The sequence below is a fragment of the Mesoplodon densirostris genome, chromosome 10 (assembly GCF_025265405.1).
Source record: "Mesoplodon densirostris isolate mMesDen1 chromosome 10, mMesDen1 primary haplotype, whole genome shotgun sequence".
Classification (NCBI taxonomy): Eukaryota; Metazoa; Chordata; class Mammalia; order Artiodactyla; family Ziphiidae; genus Mesoplodon; species Mesoplodon densirostris.
The window spans coordinates 61,023,800-61,049,082 of record NC_082670.1 but is presented as its reverse complement, the minus strand read 5'-3'; the positions used below and the strand labels follow the sequence as shown (position 1 = coordinate 61,049,082).

At 39.3% G+C, this 25,283-nt stretch overlaps 1 protein-coding gene and 1 pseudogene across 4 annotated transcripts in view; both read right to left on the bottom strand.

Moving 5' to 3' along the window:
• The window catches only part of GOLGA4 (golgin A4), a 111,696-nt gene that overhangs the window by 54,414 nt on the left and 31,999 nt on the right, over positions 1-25,283 (bottom strand). For 3 of the 4 annotated variants that reach the window (XM_060109167.1, XM_060109168.1, XM_060109170.1), the window contains 7 exons: positions 18,128-18,442; positions 14,504-14,551; positions 13,168-13,224; positions 3,663-3,761; positions 2,928-3,057; positions 1,262-1,449; positions 891-974 (listed from right to left, as the gene is read on the bottom strand). In XM_060109167.1, coding sequence (XP_059965150.1) covers positions 891-974; positions 1,262-1,449; positions 2,928-3,057; positions 3,663-3,761; positions 13,168-13,224; positions 14,504-14,551; positions 18,128-18,442 — 921 coding nt within the window. The remainder of the gene's footprint in view (positions 1-890; positions 975-1,261; positions 1,450-2,927; positions 3,058-3,662; positions 3,762-13,167; positions 13,225-14,503; positions 14,552-18,127; positions 18,443-25,283) is intronic. The other variant, XM_060109169.1, reaches the window with a different exon arrangement.
• On the bottom strand, positions 16,330-16,923 carry LOC132497250 (ATP synthase F(0) complex subunit C2, mitochondrial-like; annotated as a pseudogene).

Genomic DNA, 25,283 nt, shown 5'->3' with positions numbered 1-25,283 from the left:
GGAGATGTTAACTGTTGAAGTTGGGTGATGGGTTCACAGGAATTCCTTTTATTAATCTTTGTACTTTTGTAAATGTTTTAAGTTTTTCATAATACAAAGTTTTTTGTTTTTTTTTAAAGAAGGCCTTCATGAAGTTTATGGAATAGAATCCAGCAAAATGAATAGGATGAAAAAACTGCCAATACATTTCAATAGCAGAACAGCTCTAACATGTTCTTAATTACATGGCCACTTAAAATACTGCAGCTATAAAGTACCATATTAAAGAACACGGTGGATGATGTGGAACTAACCGGAAGCTACTTTTAAAAAAAGGACCCAAGAACCCGGTGCTGAAAGGCTTTGGTCAAAACTGTTTTGCCCATGAATTTTTTAGCTGTCTTTGCTGCCATAGCTAAAGTTGCTGTTCCAACTCTAAACTGCCAATCTCACTTATACATTCTAAAGTTTATTTGAAGAAATTTCTGTTTACGCTAACATATACATTACCACTTCTTTACTTTTTAGGCAATTTATCTGTGAGATTAATCTGTTTCCATTATATTTGAAAGACAATACTTATATCATTCACATTTAGTAATGCCTTAACTGTAAATAATTTAACTTTTCTCTAAAAGTAGTTATGTTCTGTAAACAAATTTCTTTTGCAACAGTATTCTAATCTATAAATCAAAATGCTGACTGGGATCAAGAAATCACAGATTCAGCTTCACATGATACAAAACTAATGCTAATGGTTATATAAATCTAGAAATGAAAACAAAAAGATTTTTCATGGAAGCAGCTGTAATAATTTTGGAAAGCAGAAGTCTGAATGCTTCCAATTGCTTCCAAAAATGAATTGGGGTGCCCCTTGACAAATTTTAGTATCATAAGTTTTGTTGTTTTACCTTATCTTGTTCAAGCTGTTCAATTAAGTTCTTTGCATCACGCAACTGAGTGATAAGTTTAGTCTTCTCAGCCATATGAAGCTCCTAAAAAAATTTTAAAAATTCATTTCCATCTCTAATAAAGCTTCTCCTCATATGAGAACTCTAAACATTTTCTCTAATTTGAATACTCCTACAAGTCTAACAGGAGAAGAGAACACAGGATGTGTCAAAAGGATGGTAAATGCTATGAAGCCCAGGGCACTCAGGGGCCCTTTCCATGCTGTCTCGGAGGAAGGGGGAAGGCTTTCCAGAGGAGGTGCAGGCCACGCTGGGGCCTGTGGATCTAGCATCACAGGGCTGCGTTAAACCACAATCATTTTCTCTTTTACCTTCATCTTTTCTAGTTCTTGAAGTCTTTCATCTAGTTGTTCTTGCAGGGCTTCTTTTTCACTGGTTAACAGCATACATTGTTCCTTATGCGACCGAATGGTTTCCTTACAGCGCTGCAGTAGATTCTCTTGACGCTTAACTCTTTGCTGAAGTATTTCCAGTGTTTTAGCAGAAGCTCCATCTCCCACTATTAACAAAGCAGCATAAGCAGGGGCAGTCAGTGAGGAATCTAAGGGCTCCCTGGGAACAGCTACTCTGTTAGTGCACAGGACCGTGTTCTCATTCCAATACTCTGCTATACTCTGAGCCAGATTGAGAAGAGAGGGGTGCCCTTCCAAACCTCTACTCTGCCACTATTTGTGTGATCTGCAGCTGAAGAAGCTGCGTAGTACATTCACCTCTTCTTCTGTGGTTCAACCCCAACCCAAATGGCACACAACACTCAAGAGTTAACTAATGTTAACTAAATCCACCCTCCTTCAAAGACAGTTTGATGACCATCTTTTGCTATTTACAAGTGCCTCCCATGTCTTAGCGCCAATCCCCAAAGGATCACTAAAGTATTCCTTCCAAAGCATTCTAATCTCATCCAGAGAGGAGTTCTGGCAAGTACAGCTTTCTCCATCTCCTTACATTTATGACATAGCCCAGGGGTGTTTCAGGAGCCCTTACAGGTTGGTTGCTCAGATAAATGGCTGCTCAGCACCTTATTCCAGCACTGGCTGGACCAAAAGTTTATCACAAATCTCTTTGTGATAAAGCTAGTAAATAAAAAATGGGAAGTTTACTAAATAGGTACCACAAAGCCTCAAAGAGTAGGGAGGGCTACAGTTGGATTTTAAAACATAATTTAACTATTCCTTCTTTTACAATTACAAAGCAAATAACAGGGCAAATATTGGCATCTTTGAATGTAGAAATACGTAAGCAATAATACTTAAAAACTAAAAGAGACAAATAATGACAAAGAGCATATTCCTTAATCTTGAGCAGACTTAACCTTTTTGTATGAAATCTAGCTACTGCTATCAGTAAAACAGTATAATATAATGAATTTCAATTACAATGAAAATGTGGTGCTACTCACAGACTTTCAAGTGTCAAAACAATTACTCACTTTCTCCTGGAAAACAATAAACAAAGAGCCCAAAAAACCATCAAAACTCTTGCATCTGCTAAAAATAGGTCCAAAATGGAGGCTTAAGCTAAGCCCCGCATCACCAAACTGAGACTTAATTACAGTTTCAGCCTCTCCCAGAAATGGAATCTGAAACCAGTGCATCAGGAATCACCTGGTCAACACTAGGGAGGTCACATGCCTGACAGACCCCTGCATTCCCTAAAAGAAAGGGACCTTGTCACAACCAATCCACTTTTTGCTACTATAACTTCCTTGTCCCACTCCCTTCTGCTTATGAAAGTCTTTCATTTTGTACAGTTCCCAGGAGCTCTTTTCTATCTGCTAGAAGGGGTACTGCCTGATTCATGAATGGTTTAATTAAGTCAATAAGATCTTTAAAATTGACTCAGTTGAATCTTTCTGGAAATATTAGGGTCAGGGACACTTTACTTCTACCTCAGTCCATGTCTACTACTTCCTGCCCTAGAATCTCTCACCATCCTCCTCTGGTTTTTAACGTAAACTTCTGACAAGCTGAAGCTTACCTACTGGCTCTACATCACCATCTGTGTTCTCTTTAGTGACGCATTCAGCCTCTGGTTCCATCTGCGAGAGTGGTTTTGGTAAATCAGCATTCATCGGGCCATTTCGTAACCGCTGTTTCAGCAAAGAAACCTAAAAAAAAAAATGTCCATTAGAAAAAAACCAAGAGAAACTTTGGCAGTAGTGCTTTCCTTGAAACAGAGAAGGAATAGAGTAAAAGATACCCTTTTTGCTATAATGGGGGAGGGGGGGAAATCAAAATAAAAAATTTACTCCCAATGCTGCTGATTTTGATATTTGCTATTTTCAATGATATCTTAGCCAGAAAATACAATAAATAAAAAATTATCCTTAAAATTAATTGAGGAAAAGCAAAGAGTTTTAAAAATCGGCCATTTGGGACTTCCCTGGTGGTCCAGTGGTTAAGAATCCGCCTTCCAATGCAGGGGACGCGGGTTCGATCCCTGGTAAGGGAACTAAGATCCCACATGCCGCAGGGCAACTAAGCCTGCATGCTCTGGAGCCAACGAGCCACAACTAGAGAGAAGTTCACACATCACAACGAAAGATCCTGCATGCTGCAGTGAAGATCCCACATGCCGCAACTAAGACTCGATGCAGCCAAATAAATAAATAAATTTTTTAGGTCCATTTTTTAAACATCTGGAACCTATTAGATATCCCATCAAAACCCCTTTATGTTTCTTTATCCAAAAATTCCACACTTCTTTTTTTACCTGAGTCTGAAGGACACTGATATACTGATCTTTTTCCTCTAAAGATGCATCGAACTCCTCTTGGAGATGTTTTTTTGCTTGCTGGTCCATTTGGAGCTCCTAAAATGTAAAGGATTCATAAGCAGTTTTCAGTATAAAACAAAAAATACAAACCTGAAATTTTCAAAGTTTAAAAACCGATCAATCCAGATTTGCATTACTCTTAAGGTAAGGTATCAGCAACAATAATTAAAGAATAATCAGCATTTAAAACATTAGTACTTACCCCAACAAGTAATTCTGTTCCTTAAAGAATATGAAAATCCAAGAAGAAAAAGTATACTTATAGATCTGTAATCACTGCTGAATTGATAATTATGTAGAGAGGATTAAAAAAATTAGTTACTTAAGATAAAGGTAAAATTTTATCCTACTTTAAGACATCTTACCGTTTGTGCTATCTTATATTCACTTGATCTAAAACTGAATCGTTATATACTAAATAGATAATCAATAGAAACTTCCTCCTCCCAATACATGAAAGTGATCAATAGTCAAAACCAGAGGCCTCCTCAAATGAAAAGGTTGACCTAGTTGATCACCAAACAGTGAAATTTCAACTTCCTTACATGCTGCTTTCCTTAAGTCATTAATGAGCCTCCCTAACTAAATCCAATGGTCTTTACCTCTCCACTATACCAGTCACTAATAATCACCTCCTCAACTGAGGAACCTGCTTTCTGTGGCTTCAGGGCTCCTACCTATATTCCTGTCTCTCAGAGTTTCCACTGTGCCCTTCACTGATTCTCTCGGCAGATATCCCTCTGGGCTCAGTTCTGTGTCCTCGGGGCTTCTCCCTTTACACTTGCTCCATTAGAATGGTGCAGATTAACACCTGGAACATAGTGGATATCCCATCAAAACCCCACAATTTTTCTGGGATTCCTACTTTTCTAATTCTCTAAGCTCAAAATATTCAAAGTCACATTTTACTTATCTTTTGTTGACCTCTGCATATAACCAGATTCCTTCATTACTTTCTCTACAATGTTTAGGTCCTTTTTCCACATCCAAAACCATAATCCCAATCTCTAATAATTTTGATGATTAATCTCCTTTAGTAGCCTTCTAGAGAGAATTCTTACCTCAAGTCTACCTCTGATTTAATCCATCCCTCACACATTTGCTAGAAAACTTTCCTCAAACACTACTTTCAAGGACTTATAAGCAATGCCTTCTTCCTGAATTGCTTCAAACTTACTAATTCTCAAAACACTGAGGTACTAACTGTCCTCTACTCTTCCCCACACCCACATGGCCCCAAGATCTCAGCACATTTACTGTTCCTCTCACTACAGACTCCTGGCTTGACCTTCTCCGGCAGTAGGAGTCTCCAAATGCTGGTCTTCAGATCAAGACACGTTTTTCTTAGATCCAAATTTCTTTCATCTGAACAACTGTACTTTATTCTGAGACTGTGTCCTTCCTAACTTTTTTTATTATTAAAAAAAAACAACTTTCTTGCATGAAATAATGACAATAAAAGAATCTGGTTCCTTATTCTCCATCTCCTCACTTGAAAAAAATAAAAGTAGCCCTATGACAAGTCTCCTTTCCCCCATTTCTGGAAGGAGCTGGAAGGTAATTAATTTCTCAGTCCCTGAAATCCAAAAGTCTGGAAAGCACTGTCTCCCCACCCATGACTCTGCACAGGCCAATTCTTTAGTAAGGACCAGCTGCACATCTCCTTAATAGCAATGCAGTCCTTTACTTTCTTTACAATTCATTTCTTCCAAATAATTTTCTACATTCTATCATACTAGACTCTGTTAATGGCATCCCTACCAGCCCACAAAAACTTCTCAATTTATATTATGATTTTCAGGTTTTGAATGTTTTCATCTCCTCATCTTAGGGTAAGAAGTCCTTGGATACAACAAAAGCATCTTTTTTTTTTGGCCTTGCCTCACGACTTGCAGGACCTCAGTTCCCCAACCAGGAATTGAACCCAGGCCATGGCAGTGAGAGCACTGAATCCTAACCACTAGACCACCAGGGAATTCCCCAGAAACATCTTTTAATCATGTCCCCTTCTCCCTCCTCCTGCTACATTAAACTATTCAACCAATAAGTATTTCATAAACAATAAAGACCACAGTTATAAAGGAACTTAAGAACTGTCAACTTATATCCTGACTACAGCCCACAGGCTGGCTAGCCAGCTGTCCAACACCACCATGATAGAGATCTCACTAGCTCCAGAACTAGACCCTAGTATCTGGGGTTAATTTCCACTTTCAGGAAGTTCTGATTAGACCCCTAGGGTCACTAAGAACAAATCTAATCCTTCTTCCATGTGATAGTACTTCCAAACTCTGAAGCCAGGCAAAATCAAACCCTGATTTTTCTCCCAAAAAACCTAATCTTCTCCCACTATTCCCTATCTCAGTAAACGATGCCACCATTCGCTGTCACTCAAGCCCAAATTCTTGGGGTCAATTTTGACTCTCTCTTTTCCCCCATGTCCAATCAACAGCAAACTCTCAAAGCATATAGCAATCTGACCATTTCTCACCACCTCTATCCCTAGCCCCATTATAGCTGCAAGAGTCTGTTAACCACCCCCAAATTACAATGAACATAATTTTCATTTTACTTCACCAAAAAGATTGTTGGTTAGGAAAAACAAAAAGATCCTGAAATACCTAATAGAAGGGACAGGTTAGCCTTAGAAGTTGCCACTGACTGTTTATGCAGGCAAATGATACACTATAGCTAAATAAGACATTCTTAGATCATTACAGGCACACCTTGGAGGTACTGTGGATTCAGTTCCAGACCAACACAATAAAGTAAGTACTGCAATAAAGCAAGTCACACAAATTTTTTGGTTTCCCAGTGCATATAAAAGTAATGTTTACACTATAATCTACTAAGTGTGCAACAGCATTCTGCTTTTTAAAAAATGTACAAACCTTAATTTAAAAAATATTTTATCGCTAAAAGATACTAATCATCATCTGACAATGCAAGGTTGCCACAAAACTTCAATCTGTAAAAAGTCAGGATCTCTGAAGCATAATAAAGTGAAGTGCAATAAAACTAGGTCTGGTGGGGTGGAGTCAAGATGGCGTACTAGCAGGACACAGAATTCGCGCCTCCTCATAACTAGGGCACTGACCAGGTACCGGTCAGGGACCATGGACACCTAAGGGGACAGGAGGAATCCCCAGCGACTGGTGATCTCTCCTTTTGGCTTCTCACCCCCGCCTTTTTTTCTTTGTTCTGTTGTGGTTTTACTTTACCTTGTTGCAGTTGTTTCAGGTATAGTTTTATTTCCTCTTATATTTTTTATCTTTCTAATTTTATTTTGTCTTCTATTCTTTGACATTGTACTGTTCCTTTTTTCTTTCTTTCTTTCTTTCTTTTTTTTTTTTTTTTTTCACTGTGCCACGAAGCTTGTGGGATCTTGGTTCCCAGGCCGGAGGTCAGCCCCAGCTCCTGTGGTGGTGGGAGGTCCGAGTCCAAACCCCTGGACTAACAGAGAACCTCAGACCCCAGGGAATATCAATCGGAGTGAGGCCTCCCAGAGGTCCTCATCTCAGCACCAAGATCCAGCTCTATCCAACTGCCTGCAAACTCCAGTGCTGAATGTCTCAGGCCAAACAACCAATAAGACAGGAATACAACACCAGCCATCAAAAAAAAAAAAAAAAAAAAAAAAAAGGAATGACATAAAAATTTGTTACAGATGAAGGAGCAAGGTAAAAATCTACAAGACCAAATAAATGAAGACAAAAAAGGCAACTTGCATGAAAAAGAATTCAGAGTAATTAATGATATTAAGGATGATCCAAAATCTCGGAAACAGAATGGAGAAAACACAAGAAACATTTAACAAGGATCTAGAAGAACTAAAGAGCAAACAAACAGTGATGAACAACACAATTTCAATTACTGAAATTAAAAATACTCTAGGGCTTCCCTGGTGGCACAGTGGTTGGGAGCCCGCCTGCCGATGCAGGGGACACGGGTTCGTGCCCGGTCCGGGAAGATGCCACGTGCCGCAGAGCAGATGGGCCCGTAAGCCATGGCCGCTGAGCCTGCGTGTCTGGAGACTGTGCTCCGCAACAGGAGAGGCCACAGCAGTGAGAGGCCCGCAAACCACACACACAAAAAAATACTCTAGAAGGAATCAATAACAGAATAACTGAGGCAGAAGAATGGATAAGTGAGCTGGAAGATAAAATGGTGGAAATAATTGCCAGGGAACAGAATAAAGAAAAAAGAATGAAAAGAATTGAGGACAGCCTCAGAGACCTCTGGGACAACATTCACGCACCAACATTCGAATTATAGGGGTCCCAGAAGAAGAAGAGAAAAAGAAAGTATCTGAGAAAATACTTGAAGACATTATAGTCAAAAACTTCCCTAACATGGGAAATGAAATAGTCAATCAGGTCCAGGAAGCACAGAGAGTACCCTACAGGATAAACTCAAAGAGAAACATGCTGAGACACATATTAATCAAACTATCAAAAATTAAATACAAAGAAAAAATACTGAAAGCAGCAAGGGAAAAGCAACAAATAACATACAACAGAATCCCGATAAGGTTAACAGCTGATTTTTCAGCAGAAACTCTGCAAGCCAGAAGGGAGTGGCAGGACATATTTAAAGTGATGAAAGGGAAAAACCTACAACCAAGATTACTCTACCCAGCAAATATCTCATTCAGATTTGATGCAGAAATTAAAAGCTTTACAGATAAGCAAAAGTTAAGAGAATTCAGCACCACCAAACCAGCTTTACAACAAATACTAAAGGAAATTCTCTAGATAGAAAACACAAGAGAAGGAAAAGACCTATAAAAAACAACCCAAGAGGGCTTCCCTGGTGGCGCAGGGCTGAGAGTCCGCCTGCCAATGCAGGGGACACGGGTTTGCGCCCCAGTCCGGGAAGATCCCACATGCCGCGGAGCGGCTGGGCCCGTGAGCCATGGCCGCTGAGCCTGTGCGTCCGGAGCCTGTGCTCCGCAACAGGAGAGACCACAACAGTGAGAGGCCCGCGTACCGCAAAAAAAAAAAAAAAAAAAAAAAAAAAAACCCAAAACAATTAAGAAAATGGTAATAGGAACATACATATCGATAATTACCTTAAATGTAAATGGATTAAATGCTCCAACCAAAAGACATAGACTGGATGGATGGATACAAAAACAAGACCCGTATATATACTGTCTACAAGAGACCCACTTCAGACCTAGGGACACATACAGACTGAAAGTGAGAGGATGGAAAAAGATATTCCATGCAAATGGAAATCAAAAGAAAGCTGGAGTAACAATTCTCATATCAGACAAAATAGACTTTAAAATAAAGACTATTACAAGAGACAAAGAAGGACACTACATAATGATCAAGGGATCAATCCAAGAAGAAGATATAACAACTGTAAATATTTATGCACCCAACATAAGAGCACCCCAATACATAAGGCAAATGCTAACAGCCATACAAGGTGAAATCGACAGTAACACAATCATAGTAGGGGACTTTAACACCCACTTTCACCAATGGACAGATCATCCAAAATGAAAATAAATAAGGAAACACAAGCTTTCAATGACACATTAAACTCAATGGACTTAACTGATATTTATAGGACATTCCATCTGAAAACAACAGAATACACTTTCTTCTCAAGTGCTCATGGAACATTCTCCAGGATAGACCATATCCTGGGTCACAAAAAAAGCCTTGGTAAATTTAAGAAAATTGAAATTGTATCAAGTATCTTTTCTGACCACAACACTATGAGACTAGATATCAATTACAGGAAAAAAACTGTAAAAATTACAAACACGTGGAGGCTAAACGATATGCTACTAGATACTGCCAAGAGATCATGAAGAAATCAAAGAGGAAATCAAAAAATACCTAGAAACAAATGACAATGAAAACATGACAACCCAAAACCTATGGGATGAAGCAAAAGCAGTTCTAACAGGAAAGTTTATAGCAATACAATCCTACTTCAAGAAACAAGAAAAGTCTCAAATAAACCACCTAAACTTACACCTAAAGCAATCAGAGAAAGAAGAAAAAACCCCAAAAAACCCAAAGTTAGCAGAAGGAAAGAAATCATAAAGATCAGATCAGAAATAAATGAAAAAGGAATAAAAGAAACAATAGCCAAGATCAAGAAAACTAAAAGTTGGTTCTCTGAGAAAATAAACAAAATTGATAAACCATTAGGCAGACTCATCAAGAAAAAAAGGAGAAGACTCAAATCAACAGAATTAGAAATGAAAAAGGAGAAGTAACAACTGACACTGCAGAAATACAAAAGATCATGAGAGATTACTACAAGCAACTATATGCCAATAAAATGGAAAACCTGGAAGAAATGGACAAATTCTTAGAAAAGCACATCCTTCTGAGACTGAACCAGGAAGAAACAGAAAATATAAACAGACCAATCACAAGCACTGAAATTGAAACTGTGATTTAAAATCTTCCAATAAACAAAAGCCCAGGACCAGATGGCTTCACAGGTGAATTCTATCAAACATTTAGAGAAGAGCTAATACCTATCCTTCTCAAACTCTTCCAAAATATAGCAGAGGGAGGAACACTCCAAAACTCATTCTAGGAGGCCACCATCACCCTGATACCAAAACCAGACAAAGATGCCACAAAAAAAGAAAACTACAGGCCAATATCTCTGATGAACAGAGATGCAAAAATCCTCAACAAAATACTAGCAAACAGAATCCAACAGCACAGTAAAAGGATCATACACCATGATCAAGTGGGGTTTATCCCAGGAATGCAAGGATTCCTCAATATATGCAAATCAATGAATGTGATACACCATATTAAAAATTCAAGTATAAAAACCGTATGATCATCTCAATAGATGCAGAAAAAGCTTTTGACAAAATTCAACACCCATTTATGATAAAAACTCTCCAGAAAGTAGGCATAGAGGTAACCTACCTCCACATAATAAAGGCCATATATGACAAACCCACAACCAACATCATTCTCAATGGTGAAAAACTGAAACCATTTCCTCTAAGATCAGGAACAAGACAAGGTTGCCCACTCTCACTGCTATTATTCAACATAGTTTTGGAAGTTTTAGCCACAGCAATCAGAAAAGAAAAAGAAATAAAAGGAATCCAAATTGGAAAAGAAGAAGTAAAACTGTCACTCTTTGCAGATGACATGATACTATACATAGAGAATCCTAAAGATGCTACCAGAAAACTACTAGAGCTAATCAATTAATTTGGTAGAGTAGTAGGATACAAAATTAATGCACAGAAATGTCTTGCATTCCTATACACTAATGATGAAAAATCTGAAAGAGAAATTAAGGAAACACTCCCATTTACCATTGCAACAAAAAGAATAAAATATCTAGGAATAAACCTACCTAAGGAGACAGAAGACCTGTATGCTGAAAACTATAATAAGACACTGATGAAAGAAATTAAAGATGATACAAACAGATGGAGAGATATACCATGTTCTTGGATTGGAAGAATCAACATTGTGAAAATGACTTTACTACCCAAAGCAATCTACAGATTCAATGCAATCTCTATCAAACTACCAATGGCATTTTTGACAGAACTAGAAAAAAAATTGCACAATCTGTATGGAAACACAAAAGACCCTGAATAGCCAAAACAATCTTGAGAAAGAAAAACGGAGCTGGAGGAATCAGGCTCCCTGACTTCAGACTATACTACAAAGCTACAGTAATCAAGACAGTATGGTACTGGCACAAAAACAGAAATATAGATCAGTGAAACAGGATAGAAAGCCTAGAGATAAACCCACACACATATGGTCACCTTATCTTTGATAAAGGAGGCAAGAATATACAATGGAGAAAAGACAGCCTCTTCAATAAGTGGTGCTGGGAAAACTGGACAGCTACATGTAAAAGAATGAAATTAGAACACTTCCTAACACCATATACAAAAATAAACTCAAAATGGATTAAAGACCTAAACGTAAGGCCAGACACTATAAAACTCTTAGAGGAGCACATAGGCAGAACACTCTAACATAAATCACAGCAAAATCCTTTTTGAACCACCTCTTAGAGAAATGGAAATAAAAACAAAAATAAACAAATGGGACCTAATGAAAGTTAAAAGCTTTTGCACAGTAAAGGAAAACTTAAACAAGACGAAAAGACAACCCTCAGAATGGGTGAAAATATTTGCAAATGAAGCAACTGACAAAGATATCTCCAAAATATACAAACAGCTCATACAGCTTAATATCAAAAAACAAACAACCCAATCCAAAAATGGGTAGAAGACCGAAATAGCCATTTCTCCAAAGAAAATATACAGATTGCCAACAAACACATGAAAAGATGCTCAACATCACTAATCATCAGAGAAATGCAAATCAAAACTACAATGAGGTATCACCTCACACCAGTCAGAATAGCCATCATCAAAAAATCTACAAACAATAAGTGCTGGAGAGGGTGTAAAGAAAAGGGAACCCTCTTTTACTGCTGGTGGGAATGTAAATTGGTACAGCCACTATGGAGGACAGTATGGAGGGTCCTTAAAAAGCTAAAAAGAGAACTACCATATGACCCAGCAATCCCACTACTGGGCATATACCCTTAGAAAACCATAATTCAAAAAGAATCATGTACCACAATGTTCATTGCAGCACTATTTACAATAGCCAGTAAGTACATGGAAGCAACCTAAGTGTCCATCAACAGATGAATGGATAAGATGTGGCATACACATATATACAATGGAATACTACTCAGCCATAAAAAGAAACGAAATTGAGTTATTTGTAGTGAGGTGGATGACCTAGAGTCTGTCATACAGAGTGAAGTAAGTTGGAAAGAGAAAAACAAATACCGTATGCTAACATACATATGGAATCTAAAAAGAAAATGATTCTGATGAACCTAGGGGCAGGACAGGAATAAAGACACAGGCGTAGAGAATGGACTTGAGGACACGAGGAGGGGGAAGTGGTAAGCTGGGACGAAGTAAGAGAGTAACATAGACATATATACACTACATGTAAATGTAAAATAGATAGCTAGTGGGAAGCAGTTGCATGGCACAGGGAGATCAGCTCGGTGCTTTGTGACCGACCACCTAGAGGGGTGGGATAAGGAGGGTGGGAGGGAGACGCAAGAGGGAGGAGATATGGGGATATACGTATGCATATAGCTGATTCACTTTGTTATACAGCAGAAACTAACACAACAATGTAAAGCAATTATACACCCATAAGGATGTTAAAAAACAACAACAACTAGGTCTGCCTGTAATTCCACCAACAGATGTTAGGGAAACCACACAAATAAAAACTATAAGAATTGATCCCTGTTCTTGTAGCTTGGACTGGTTAATTTTCCCTGTAACTAATGTAGTAGATATGAAACTATCCAAATACATACAATAGTTCTGATAAATATGAGAGATTTAGTTACTCTTCTCAAAGTACTAGTCACAACTTACCTCTCTTAACTCTCCAATCCTCCGAAGTGCTTTATCCTGACTCTGACTTAATATACCCTTTAATTTAAAAGGAAAAAGAAGCTGGTTCAAACAACCACATGACATAGTAGTGAAAAGCAAGTTTAAAAGATCACAAATCATTGAATTTTATCTCCAACACCCTTTACTTTTGCAACTATGCAACCCAAACTCTCTACTGCCACCTCGTGGTATAATTATGTAATCTCGAAATAAAAATCCGTAAGACAATTCATAGAAACACAAGCAAAGTACTCACAGAATTTAGGAATAAAATGACCTTTTGAGAATGAATTTATGGAATATTAATAGTAAAATGGATTAAATGAGAACTACCCACAATTTCTATAGACCACATGTTTAAGAAAATATTAAACTAAAAACTTTATTTGTAATAATCTAATTTGCACACTTGTTATGGACAATTAGAACACTGAATCGGCAATAAGTAACTGGTGTTATCATTCTCAGTTGATTATATTCCAGACCAAAGCCAGAAAATTTAATGTCGTACTCAAAGGAGACTAATATTTACGGCAGATTCGGTGTTTTAAAATAATGTACACGGGGAATCTAATTTGACCAAATCTCACTTTACAAATAACTTCTTGGTTATATAATTAGTGTCTTTAAATGGGACAAGACGCTAACTGTTTTAAATGACTTTTATTGTAAAAAATAAGACTATCTGCATTTTATAAATAACACAGCACCATGTGAACTGGAGTGGGTATTTCCCCTTAGCTCTGACATGTGAATTATCACCTGAGATGCCTGTTGGGAAATTTCCAGTCATGAACAGGATGACATAGAGGGGTGGAGGTGAGTCACCAGAAGAGCTATAATAGCTTCTTCTCTCCACACACTTAACCAAGGGCTTTACACGCAGCAGCCTCAGGAAATAGACATGATGCTTGTTTTTGGACCCTGACATAATAAGAAACAGAGATCTCTGCAAGTGTTTAAAAAGTAGAAGGGAAAGCTTCGAAGTTGTACATCTCTTTACCACTAAAACAAAGATGCACCCTGCACACTGGCACACCAGGAATGATGCTTGAAAGAGGCAAACATGCCTTAAATCCAAACCTCTTACACACTGCAGGGATCCAGAACTGAAAGAAGCCCATCCCTACCAGAGGTTAAATATCTGAGATTTCTTAATCATTCTCTTGATCAAAATCCCCAATGGTAAAACAGCTTAAATACTTTGGTCATATGAAGAATTATTAAAAGTGAGTGTTAGAACTATCTTATTAAAAGAACCTTTCTATTTTTAAAATTATATATGAATCAATATAACAGCCAACAAATCACTTACTTGTAGCTTTTTCTTCTCTCTCTGAAGAGTCTGATAAGCTGTAACAAGCTAAAATAAAGAAAAAAAATCACTAATAACATCAGTCATTCCTACATAAATGCAATTAATTATTCTAAACTCTGCTAAAACATCTCATTATGAAAGTCAGAAAATAAATCGAAGCAATCCTTTATAGACAATTCAACCTAGTTAGATGTACATGCAGTTGAAACTAAATAACATAGGAAATGTATTTCTAAAAAATAAAGTGTAATGACTTTATAAAGAAAGATATTAAATCTCCATTTGATCTCACCTTACACACACACACCTCTTTAAATTTCAGTACGTAATTTATAGGTGGGGATTAGAGACAACTTGCTTAAAGGTTACTCAAACTGTGGTCACAGATCAATACCATTAGCAAAAGCATCACCTGGGAGCCTGCTAGAAACAAATTCTTGGGCCCCACCCCAAACTAACTGAATGAGAAGCAGAGGGAGGGCGGAGAGACAACAATGTGTGTTTTGACTAGCTCCTCAGGTGATTTTTTGCTTTGGGCCGTAATAGATCATGTAACTGATCTCTAAAAGTTCCTCTGGTGTAGGACCTGTGACTGTGGCTCTATGAAAATCTGAGGGAAGCAACTCACAACCAACAGAGGAAAACTGCTATGTCAGGTCCTGAAGAGATATTTAACCATTTAACCTAAAAATGATATTTAAACATTCTAGCAAAACTTGATGAAATTACAGAGTAATTAACCTTTAAACCTATAAATTATATAGCATTTCTCATCGGAAGGCTAAGCACATGGCTCCACCGAATTATTTGGACCCACTTTAGAGGTGCTAGTGGGCTCTGAAGAGACAGGTTGCAGCTTCAGGAGAAAGCACTCCTGATTCTGGTCTTGCCATTTTCCTTGGAAGGCTGCTGTGTGCCCTTGAATGTGTCTACTGATGTCAAGAGGCAGGCAGCAATGGAAGGCGAGTCCAGTGATAGGGATAAGGATGTAAAAAACCAAAATTCGGCCTTAAACCAGGATCCTCCCCTTCTTATTACTTAAGACCAGTTAGGAAACCGGTACTCAAGGTGGGGGTGAGGGGTGGGGGGAGGAGTGGGAGTGGAAGAGTAACACAACAGTCAGATGGCACTTACAGCACTACCATCCTCGGTACCTACAGTAGCAAGGAAAGGTGGAGACAAAGACGATGGGCTCTTTTCATCCCTAAAAAGCCACACAGCTTTACCTGAGGTAGTACAGAATAGCGGAAACAACCAGAAAGACCTAGAATCAATGCAGAGTCTGTCAACTGCTACCTGTGTGACTATAAGCAAGTTACTTAATCTCTATGAGTAACTCTCTATGAGTCTTTAATCTCTACTCTGCAAAACAGAGATAATAAATAGCTACTTCACAGAGATGGTGCAAAATTAAATGGCACCATACACATAAAATGCATAGTGTCTTGTACATTTAAATACTAACTATACGGCTGCCCAAGCTTCAAACTTAAAAGCCATGGGTTAGTGAAAATAACATAAACCTAAACAAACAAATTCAGGACCATTATTAACTTTGACAGAAATAAAAAATAAAAATTTTTTTTTTAAATTTAAAGAAAAAAGTTGCCTGATTCCACATGTGCCTTATGAGATACATGACCTTAATGCCCTGTGTACATCTCTGGGTTCCAGCTAGCCAACAGAATTTAACCTAATAATTCCTTCCTATTTTGTCAGCACTTTGTACTTTTTTTTCTCTCTTATTAATACAGTATTCATTTGTCTTCCCTCTGTCAAACACTGAGCCAATCACTCTCCCCAGGCTGCCTGGGGAGGTACAGGAAAAGGAACATACAGGGCAGACGAGACACAAGAGAAAGAACTATGGGAGGTGGAAACGGCTCCTTCACATGGCGAAGAGGATGAGAAAGGCCAACATCAGGCAAAAGAGCCCCATGGCTTCTGAGAGTGCAGAAGCCCAGAATGGCGCAGAAGAAGAGCTGTTGCTTCAGAGAAGGGTTCCTGGCATAACCAATGATGAGGCTACCAAACACAGTCCCAATTCCAGCCCCAGAGCCAGCCACCCCTACTGTGGCAGCCCCAGCTCCAATGAACTTGGTTTCCGTGTCAATGTTCCTTGAAATGGCACTGGTTTGGGAGGTGTGGCTAGGAATAAGTGAGGTGGTCAGGGGACTCGCAGCTGCCAAGCTGCTGTGGCTCTCATCTGTCAGTGTCTCCTCTTGTTTCAGCATCACTGTAGACAGTGATCAGCTCAGTAGTGGAGAGGTTCTCTTGATCAAGGAGGAGGTGGAGACGAACTTGGCACAAGCATACGTTTTCAGATGAGAGGCCACGGCAGGAGAGCTGGTCCCAGTGCAGAGAAGACAAAGAGGGGAGCACTTTGTACTTTTAGAAAGATATTTTATATATTTCATCTAGGAGTTTTTTTGGTTGTTTTTGGCTGCAGGGTAAAACTACCCATATTACAGCCAAATTGGAAATAGAAGTAATAGCTAACTTTATACTCTAACCTTGAACTTTATTATTCATTAATTAAAATTAACTACAATGCTGATTTATCAGCATTAAGACAATAAAATATTATGGTTTTTAAAAAAATTTTATTTATTTTTTATTTATTTCTGGCTGTTGGGTCTTCGTTGCTGTGCTCGGGCTTTCTCTAGTTGCAGCGAGTGGGGGTTACTCTTCGTTGCAGTGCGCGGGCTTCTCATTGTGGTGTCTTCTCTTGTTGCGGAGCACGGGCTCTAGGCGCGCGGGCTTCAGTAGTTGTAGCACGCGAGCTCAGTAGCTGTGGCTCGCAGGCTCAGTATCTGTGGTGCACGGGCCCAGCTGCTCCGCAGCACGTGGGATCCTCCCGGACCAGGGCTCGAACAAGCATCCCCTGCACTGGCAGGCGGATTGTTAACCACTGCGCCACCAGAGAAGCCCATGGGTTTTTGTTTGTTTGTTTGTTTGTTTGTTTAAAAAAGGAAGCCACAGGCAACTCTGTCCAGAAAGGCTTTCCGGAGGAAGAACGTTTTAACTGCACAGGACAGCGAAGGCAACTAATACAATCAGCCCAAAGGGAAGGCGCCATGTTCCTAAAGGAACGAAAGAAGCGAAGGAGCAGCACCACTTCCTTCCTCTCTTAGACCAAACATTGTGAAGGGCTCCAGCAGTTAAAAGATTCACTTGAGGCAAATTGTAAATGTAGGTCCAATGAGAATGCACCAAATGTGCACATATTTGGGGTCAGAAATAATGGAATCTGGTTGGCAGAAGAGGTCATTTTGGAGCCACGACACTTAGAAGATGAACAAGGGAAGGGATGTGAGGAGGAAAGACAATGAACTCTGAGCTGGGTGTCCAAGCAAGCCTGGAGAGAGGGGCACAGAATGTGAGAATCAAAAGGCTAAGGGCAACAATCTGCTCCAAAATTTTACTACGAGTATTGTCAAAGGGCCTCAGTACCACTGAAGGTCTTTAATTAGATACTGCCACAAACTATCCCCCATCAGTATCCAGCGCAGCCAGGGAATTGACAGTTCAGCCAACGACAGGCATAAAGGCCAGAGAGTAATATGAATTAGAGAATACGGGGAGGGACTTTTCATACCAACAAAAAAGTCATGCTCTTACCTCAGAACATTTTCCTTTGTAGCCATTCAACCTCCGTTCCATTCTTCGCAACCACTGGATCAAATGTTCTTTGCTGAGACTGTCTAAATTCCCTAGTGAATCTTCGGTCTCACTCTCCATATCAGAGGGTGGATCAAAGGTGGCAGCAGAAGAGTCCAGGTCAAGTCGATTCAGGGACTCTCTAGAAGACGTTCGTACCAAAGACTCTTTAGAGGAAGATCGGAATAGAGATTCCTTCATTGGACTCCGAAACAAAGACTCAACGGAAGGCACCCGGAGTTGGAGCTTCTGTGCAAGAGACTGCATGTCACCTGACTGCAACCAAAACGCATCAGAACATGTGGGTTAAAATACATATTTAGACTTCTATAATTCCCTAATCACCAGCAATAATCTATAGAAAGCTAACACATTTAATTTATATTCCTGACATTTTACACAATACACTGTTTTCTGAAAAACAAGAAGACACCTGTTTATTTGTGAAAAGGCGCTGGACCTAGAGTCAGAGGACTGGGGTGTAGGTCCCAGGTCTGTCACCAAGCAGTGGAATGACCTTCACTAAGTCACTTCCCTTCAGCTTGCACATCTGTAAAAAGAAGGAAGCCATACTTTCCCAGCCAACCTCACAGGTGTGCTGTGAGATCTGTCTACTAAACTGTAAGACCCTTGGAGGCAGTGGTCATCTATACCACCAGTATACACCCAGTGCCTAAAATGTGGGTATGTACTGCGAAGTGTGAAGTGTGTGGCTGCATCTGGAGTCTGCATGAAGGCCTGCGCAGATTCCTCATCACTCTTCTCGGGCAGAGGGTAATGTTTAGTGAACCCATTTTGCTCAATAACAGAATGTCAGGCAGAGCTGACTAGGGATATCCAACTCTGCTCTACTTACCACTGTCTACCGGCAATAAAAATAAGCATTAAAAAATCATGGAGGACCATTAAAAAGTCTGAGCTAGAGTCCCTCTACACGGATCAGTAAGTCTGATGTTAGAAACAGTGATAAGCAAGGGCTGTTCTCTTAATTAGAATATTAATATTAATAATGATGCATTATTTTGAACAATAGCAATGGAAAATAATTCAATAACCTGCATTATTGTAAGTTGCATTTTTTTGTTCACGTGACAGCAGTCAGTACTGCAGGTGTTTCCTAGAAACTCATTCTCATTAGTGCAACAGGGTCACTGCAAGATCTCAAAGATGCCAGGAATGAAATGCTCAGGGGAGACTGAGGTCATATATAGGCAAAGATTACAGGAAAACAAAAAGATTCTCTTTAATATACAAGAAAAAACAAAAATTCAGACCAGGAATACTTTACTCATAGATTTTAGAGATTTAATAATAGTATTTGGCAAGGTGGGAGTAAGAGGGCCCCACCCCCTGCATATGCACAGATATATCACAGGACGTTCATAACAGTAAAAAGTGGTAACAACCCAAACGTTCACCACTAGAGGATACATTATATAAACCACAATGTATGTAACCAGGTTCAAGACATACTATTAATGGGAAAACTCAGGTTATAAAATTACATATACACTGTAAACTCATTTTGATTTAACGTAGTTACATATACTTTTGAATTTGTATGCATGTTTACACAAACACCCTTAGAATCAGGTTGTTAAAGGACAAACACCAAAAGTTAACAGTGAGTGGGTCTGGGTGGTAAGATTTTAGGTGATTTTTATTTTAATTTTTCTATTTTCCTGTATTTTCCAATTATTTTTTTTTCATAATGTGCAAGTTTTACCTTTATACTGGGGTGGGGTAGAGAAAGTCTTAAGGGAAAGGAGGGACCCTCACGCTCAAAAACTTGAAGAACCACTTTACCGCTATTCCATTACCATCCACTTCTGACCCATGCAAAAAGTGCTTTTCAGCTCTTACAGACAATCTCCTTGCAAATTGCCTCAGGACAAACAAGTGAGGTAAGTTTGAATAACACTAGAAACAGTTGTTATTTTAGGGTGAGCCAGGAGGTAATGAACAATTTCAAAGACATGTATTTGCAGAAGCTCATAAACTGAGTAACTGTCACATCTACTCTGCTTGGGAGTTGTTTTTTTTTTTGCGGTATGCGGGCCTCTCACTCTTGTGACCTCTCCCGTTGCGGAGCACAGGCTCTGGACGCGCAGGCCCAGCGGCCATGGCTCACCGGCCCAGCCGCTCCGCGGCATGTGGAATCTTCCCGGACCGGGGCACGAACCCGTGTCCCCTGCATCGGCAGGTGGACTCTCAACCACTGCGCCACCAGGGAAGCCCTGCTTGGAAGTCTGAGTGTTGTGATTCAGCCTGTGGGCTGCTGAGTAAGGCTGCCTAAGTTTAAATCCCAGCTCCACCACGATGTTCATGACACCGACCAAGTTACTTAACCTCGCTAGTCTTGTTTCCCCCTCTCTAAAATGGGGGTGATAAAAATAATAATGATGGTAATAATAATACCACCCACCTCATATGGATGCCACAAGGACTGAATGAGTTAATATGTACATGCAAATTGCTTACAATGCAGCAAATACTCAATAAACATTAACAATTATCATTATTATTAAAGAAAGAAGACTAAAACAAAACAAAAGACAAACTTACAAATAAGAATGTTATACGCAAGCTTATGTGGCAGACTCTTCTGGTTATAAGATGCAGTAGCTAAGAGCACAGGCTCTGCAGCCAGGCTTCTTGGGCTCAAGTCTCCGGCAATATGACCTTGGGCAAGTTACACAGCCCCTCTGTGCCTCTGTTTCTTCATAAGTTAATTGGGGAAAACAACAGCACTCATCTCGTAAGGCACTTGTGAGGAGTACTACATTAATACATGTGAAGCACTTAGCATCATGACTGGCTTGAGCTAAACAATAAATACTATCTATCACCTGATATCCAATCCTCCCTTCTTCCTCTCCACCAGATGCCAGTTTCGTGCAGGGTGACAATACAGCCAGGTTAAAACATTCACCTTCTCAAATACAAATAAAAACCATAATGATATACTACTACATATCCACCAGGATAGCTAAAATTAAAACTATGGAAAATTCCAAGTATTGGTGAGGATGTGGAACACTCCATTTCAGAAAACTACCAGTATTTACTAAAAGTAAACACACACATACTCTCCAGAACAGCAATTTCACTACTAAGTATATACACAATAGAAATGTATAGGGCTTCCCTGGTGGCGCAGTAGTTGAGAGTCTGCCTGCCGATGCGGGGGACACGGGTTCGCGCCCCGATCCCGGAAGATCCCACACACCGCAGAGTGGCTGGGCCTGTAAGCCATGGCCGCTGGGCCTGCGTGTCTGGAGCCTGTGCTCCGCAGCGGGAGAGGCCACGACAGTGAGAGGCAAAAAAAAGTACAGCAAAAAAAAAAAAAAAGAAATGTATAAATATGTTCAACAAAAGATATACGCTAGAAAGTTCACAGCAGCACTGTTTCAAATAGCGCCAAACCTGAAACCACTGCTGATGCCTATCAGTAACAGATGGGATAAGTCAAGTGTCATCTGCTCACTAACAGAATACTAGACAGTGATGAGAATTAAAGATTTACAGCCACAAGCAAGAATACAGATGAACCTCACTAACACTAACAGAGTTAGTAAGCAAAAGAAGCCAGACACAAAAGAATAACCACTATTGATTTCATTTACATAAAGTCAGAAACAGGCAAAATTAATCTATAGAGTTAGAAGTCAGGATAGTGGTTACCCCTGGTAGGGGGGAGGTGAGAGCAGAAGGGAGCACAAGGGCTTCTGGGGTGCTGGTAATTTCTGTTTCTTGATTTTGGGTGCTGGTTACAAAGTTGTGTTTGGTTTGTGAAAATTCAGTAAATTGTATAAGGAATATATGATACTTTTCTGTATACATTATTACATTGTGATATATTTATTACATTTCAATTAAAGGATTTTTTTAAATTAGCTTTTCCCAGACTCTGTTTCAGCCAGGAGTGGGCCCTGTGCCTAAGTTCAGCCAATAATGTACACTATAAGTGGGAATCTAAAGGATGGAACCTTCGGGAGTTCCCTGGCGGTCCAGGGGTTAGGACTCCGTGCTTTTCAGTGCTGGGGCCCGGGTTCAGTCCCCGGTCGGGGAACTAAGATCCCACAAGCTGCGTGGTGTGGCCAAAAAAAAAAAAAAAATGGATGGAACCTTCTAAGAGAGATATTATTTTCCTGATAAAAAGGAATATGCCTTTTGTCCTGTCAACAATGGAGATGCAATTCCTGGAGGCCAAACTTGTAACTGTGAGGGTGAAAGGCAGTGGGGAGGATGAGAAGGTAAAGGAGGGGGGGAGGACAAGAAGCCAAACGGAGAAGGGTCTTTAATGACTGTCTGTCTCTAGCCCTTCTGCTATGTGAAAAACTAAACTCCCATTGGCTCCAACTATTGTCAGGTTTCTGGTACCAAAGATATTCACTGATTTATAACTCATTTTTTAAAAAGCTGATGGGGGTTAGAGAAGGAGAAATGTATAAATGAAAATAAATGAACACAGAGTTACTTTTAGCTCCTTTCTGTCTCCCCAACTTTACCTTGTTTGCATTCCTCCTTTTTATTTCCCCAACAGTGCTGCTGTTCAGACTTTTAGCCTCTACCAGCTGCATATCTGTAGCAGCCTTCTGTTCTCTTGCCTCAAATCTCTTACCTACCAATCTGCCCCTGCCATATGGTCACCAGGATTGTCTTTTTAAAACATAATTCAGATCATTTCATTCCAATTCCTAAACTGAACTCCCACGAAATATAAAGTTCAAAATCCTTAGCTTATACTCAAGGTTCTCACTTCCCAAGACCCATTTCTCTTCATGTAACAAAAACTTGAGTTCCAACAGGTAACTTCCTGTTCCCTGAACAAATGCATCCTTGTGTGCCTCTGTACTATCACCCAAACTTTCCCTGCGCGTGGAAACTCAGACATCCTTCAAAAGTGAGCTCAAGTTTCTGCTCTTCCAGGAAACCTCAGATCTCACCCATCAGAAACAACCCTTCTTAATGGCCTAAGCACTTTACCAGGACCACTACTGGAGCACATACTGCATTCTGACTCACCATTAGTTACTTACTTGCTGATATAACAACTAACTGAATTGTTTATGCCTTAGAACAACTACAGAGACAATACAGCACAGTGGTTAAGACTCAGACTCTGACCAAAACTCCATGATTTGAATCCCAGCTTTACCATTTACTAGATTTAGGACCTCTTTGTTTCAATTTCCTCATCTATAAATCAACACTACTCTAGTAGGTTGCTATGAGGATTAAATGGGTAAAAGCATTTAAAATAGTGCCTCATATGCAGGAAGCACTAAATACATTTTCTTATCATTGTATCTGCCACACACACCCTCACCCCAGACTTTATGCTCTTTTAGAACAGAATTCATATTCTCTATCTCTGTAGTCTTGCCTCAGTGCTTTCCACAAAGTATGTAGTTATTACACATTTGTTCAGCTGAACCTTAACTGGCAATATGATAATGATGATCTAATGGGGGATCTTTAAATACTCAATGCTTGATCAAAACGATATGTATCACTTTTTATATATAGCATATCTTATTCTAGAAATCATCAAAAAGCATTAATACATAATCAGTAACACTCAAGAAGAAAAAAATGAAAACATACATCCACAAGATTTCTACAATAACATTCATGATAGTTTTATTGTTAATAGCAGAAAACTGGAAACAGCCCAGGTGTCCATCGATAGGTAAATAACTACAGAATATTCATTCAAACGAATCCTACACAGCAATAGAAAGGAACAAACTACTGATAACCACAACATGGATGAAATTTCAAAAACATAATGCTGAGTGAAAGAAGTCTTCCACAAAAGAGCACATACTTATAAGGTCACTTATATAAAGTTCTAAAGTAAGCAAAACTAATGTGTTGTATGGTGGAAAAAAATTACAACACGTTGTCTCTGAGAGGGAGGACCATAAGGGAACTTTCTGGTGTGTTGATAATCTTCTATAACCTGTGCCTGGGTTTGGCACATTTGTCAAATGTATGTGTCGATGTACAAATCAGTCAATGTACATTTGAGGTTTGTATATTTCATTTTATATAAAATTCACTTCAAAATAGAAATTATAAACACTGAACTCTAGATAATGATATACATACTAAAACATTAGTACTGTGGCCTGTGACTTACTCTGAAAGGCATCAGAAAAATAAAATGGATTGAGGGATGAATAGAGGAATGAATATATGGACAGATTTGTGATTAAAAAAAAAAAAAGTACAGGACTTCCCTGGTGGTCCCTGGCGGTTAAGACTCTGCGCTTCCACTGCGGGGGGCATGGGTTCAATCCCTGGTCAGGGAAGTTCCACGTGCAGTGCAGCCAAAAAAGAAAAGTAAAATATCAATGATAGAATCTAGGTGGTAGGTATACACATGTTCACTTTATAAAGTTCTTTCAACTTTTCTGTATGATTGAAATTTTTCATAACTGTTGAAAATAAAATTAAAAGCAGTATTCAAAAAATGGCAACAGAAATTTCAAATTTTAATTATACTACTATAATTTCTCTTTTTTAAAAAACTCATAGGGAGTTCCCTGGTGGTCCAGTGGTAAAGAATCCGCCTCCCAATGCAGGAGATGCAGGTTCGATCCCTGGTCAGGGAAGTAAAATCCCACATGCCGCGGGGCAACTAAGCTCGCATGCCACAACTACTGAGCTCGTGTGCCTCAAGGAGACAGCCCGTGTGCTGCAAACTACAGAGCCCACGTGCCACAACTAGAGAGAGAAAAAACCCACACGCCCCAACCAGAGAGAAGTCTGCGTGCCACAACTAAGACCTGAAGCAGCTAAAAATTAAAATAAATAAATACATTAAAAAAAAATTGACAGGTTGACTTGCTTTAAAAAAAAATCATAAATGATTTTCAAAACCAGACTTTTTCCTATAGTTAAAAAAAATAATAGCATATGAGAATGGTCATTTAAATCCCTATGATTTGCTCTATTCAATTTAACAAAATTCTGTCGTTACTTTTTATTTTTTTTATTTATTTATTTTTTTTTTGCGGTACGTGGGCCTCTCACTGTTGTGGCCTCTCCCGTTGCGGAGCACAGGCTCCGGACGCGCAGGCCCAGCAGCCATGGCTCACGGGCCCAG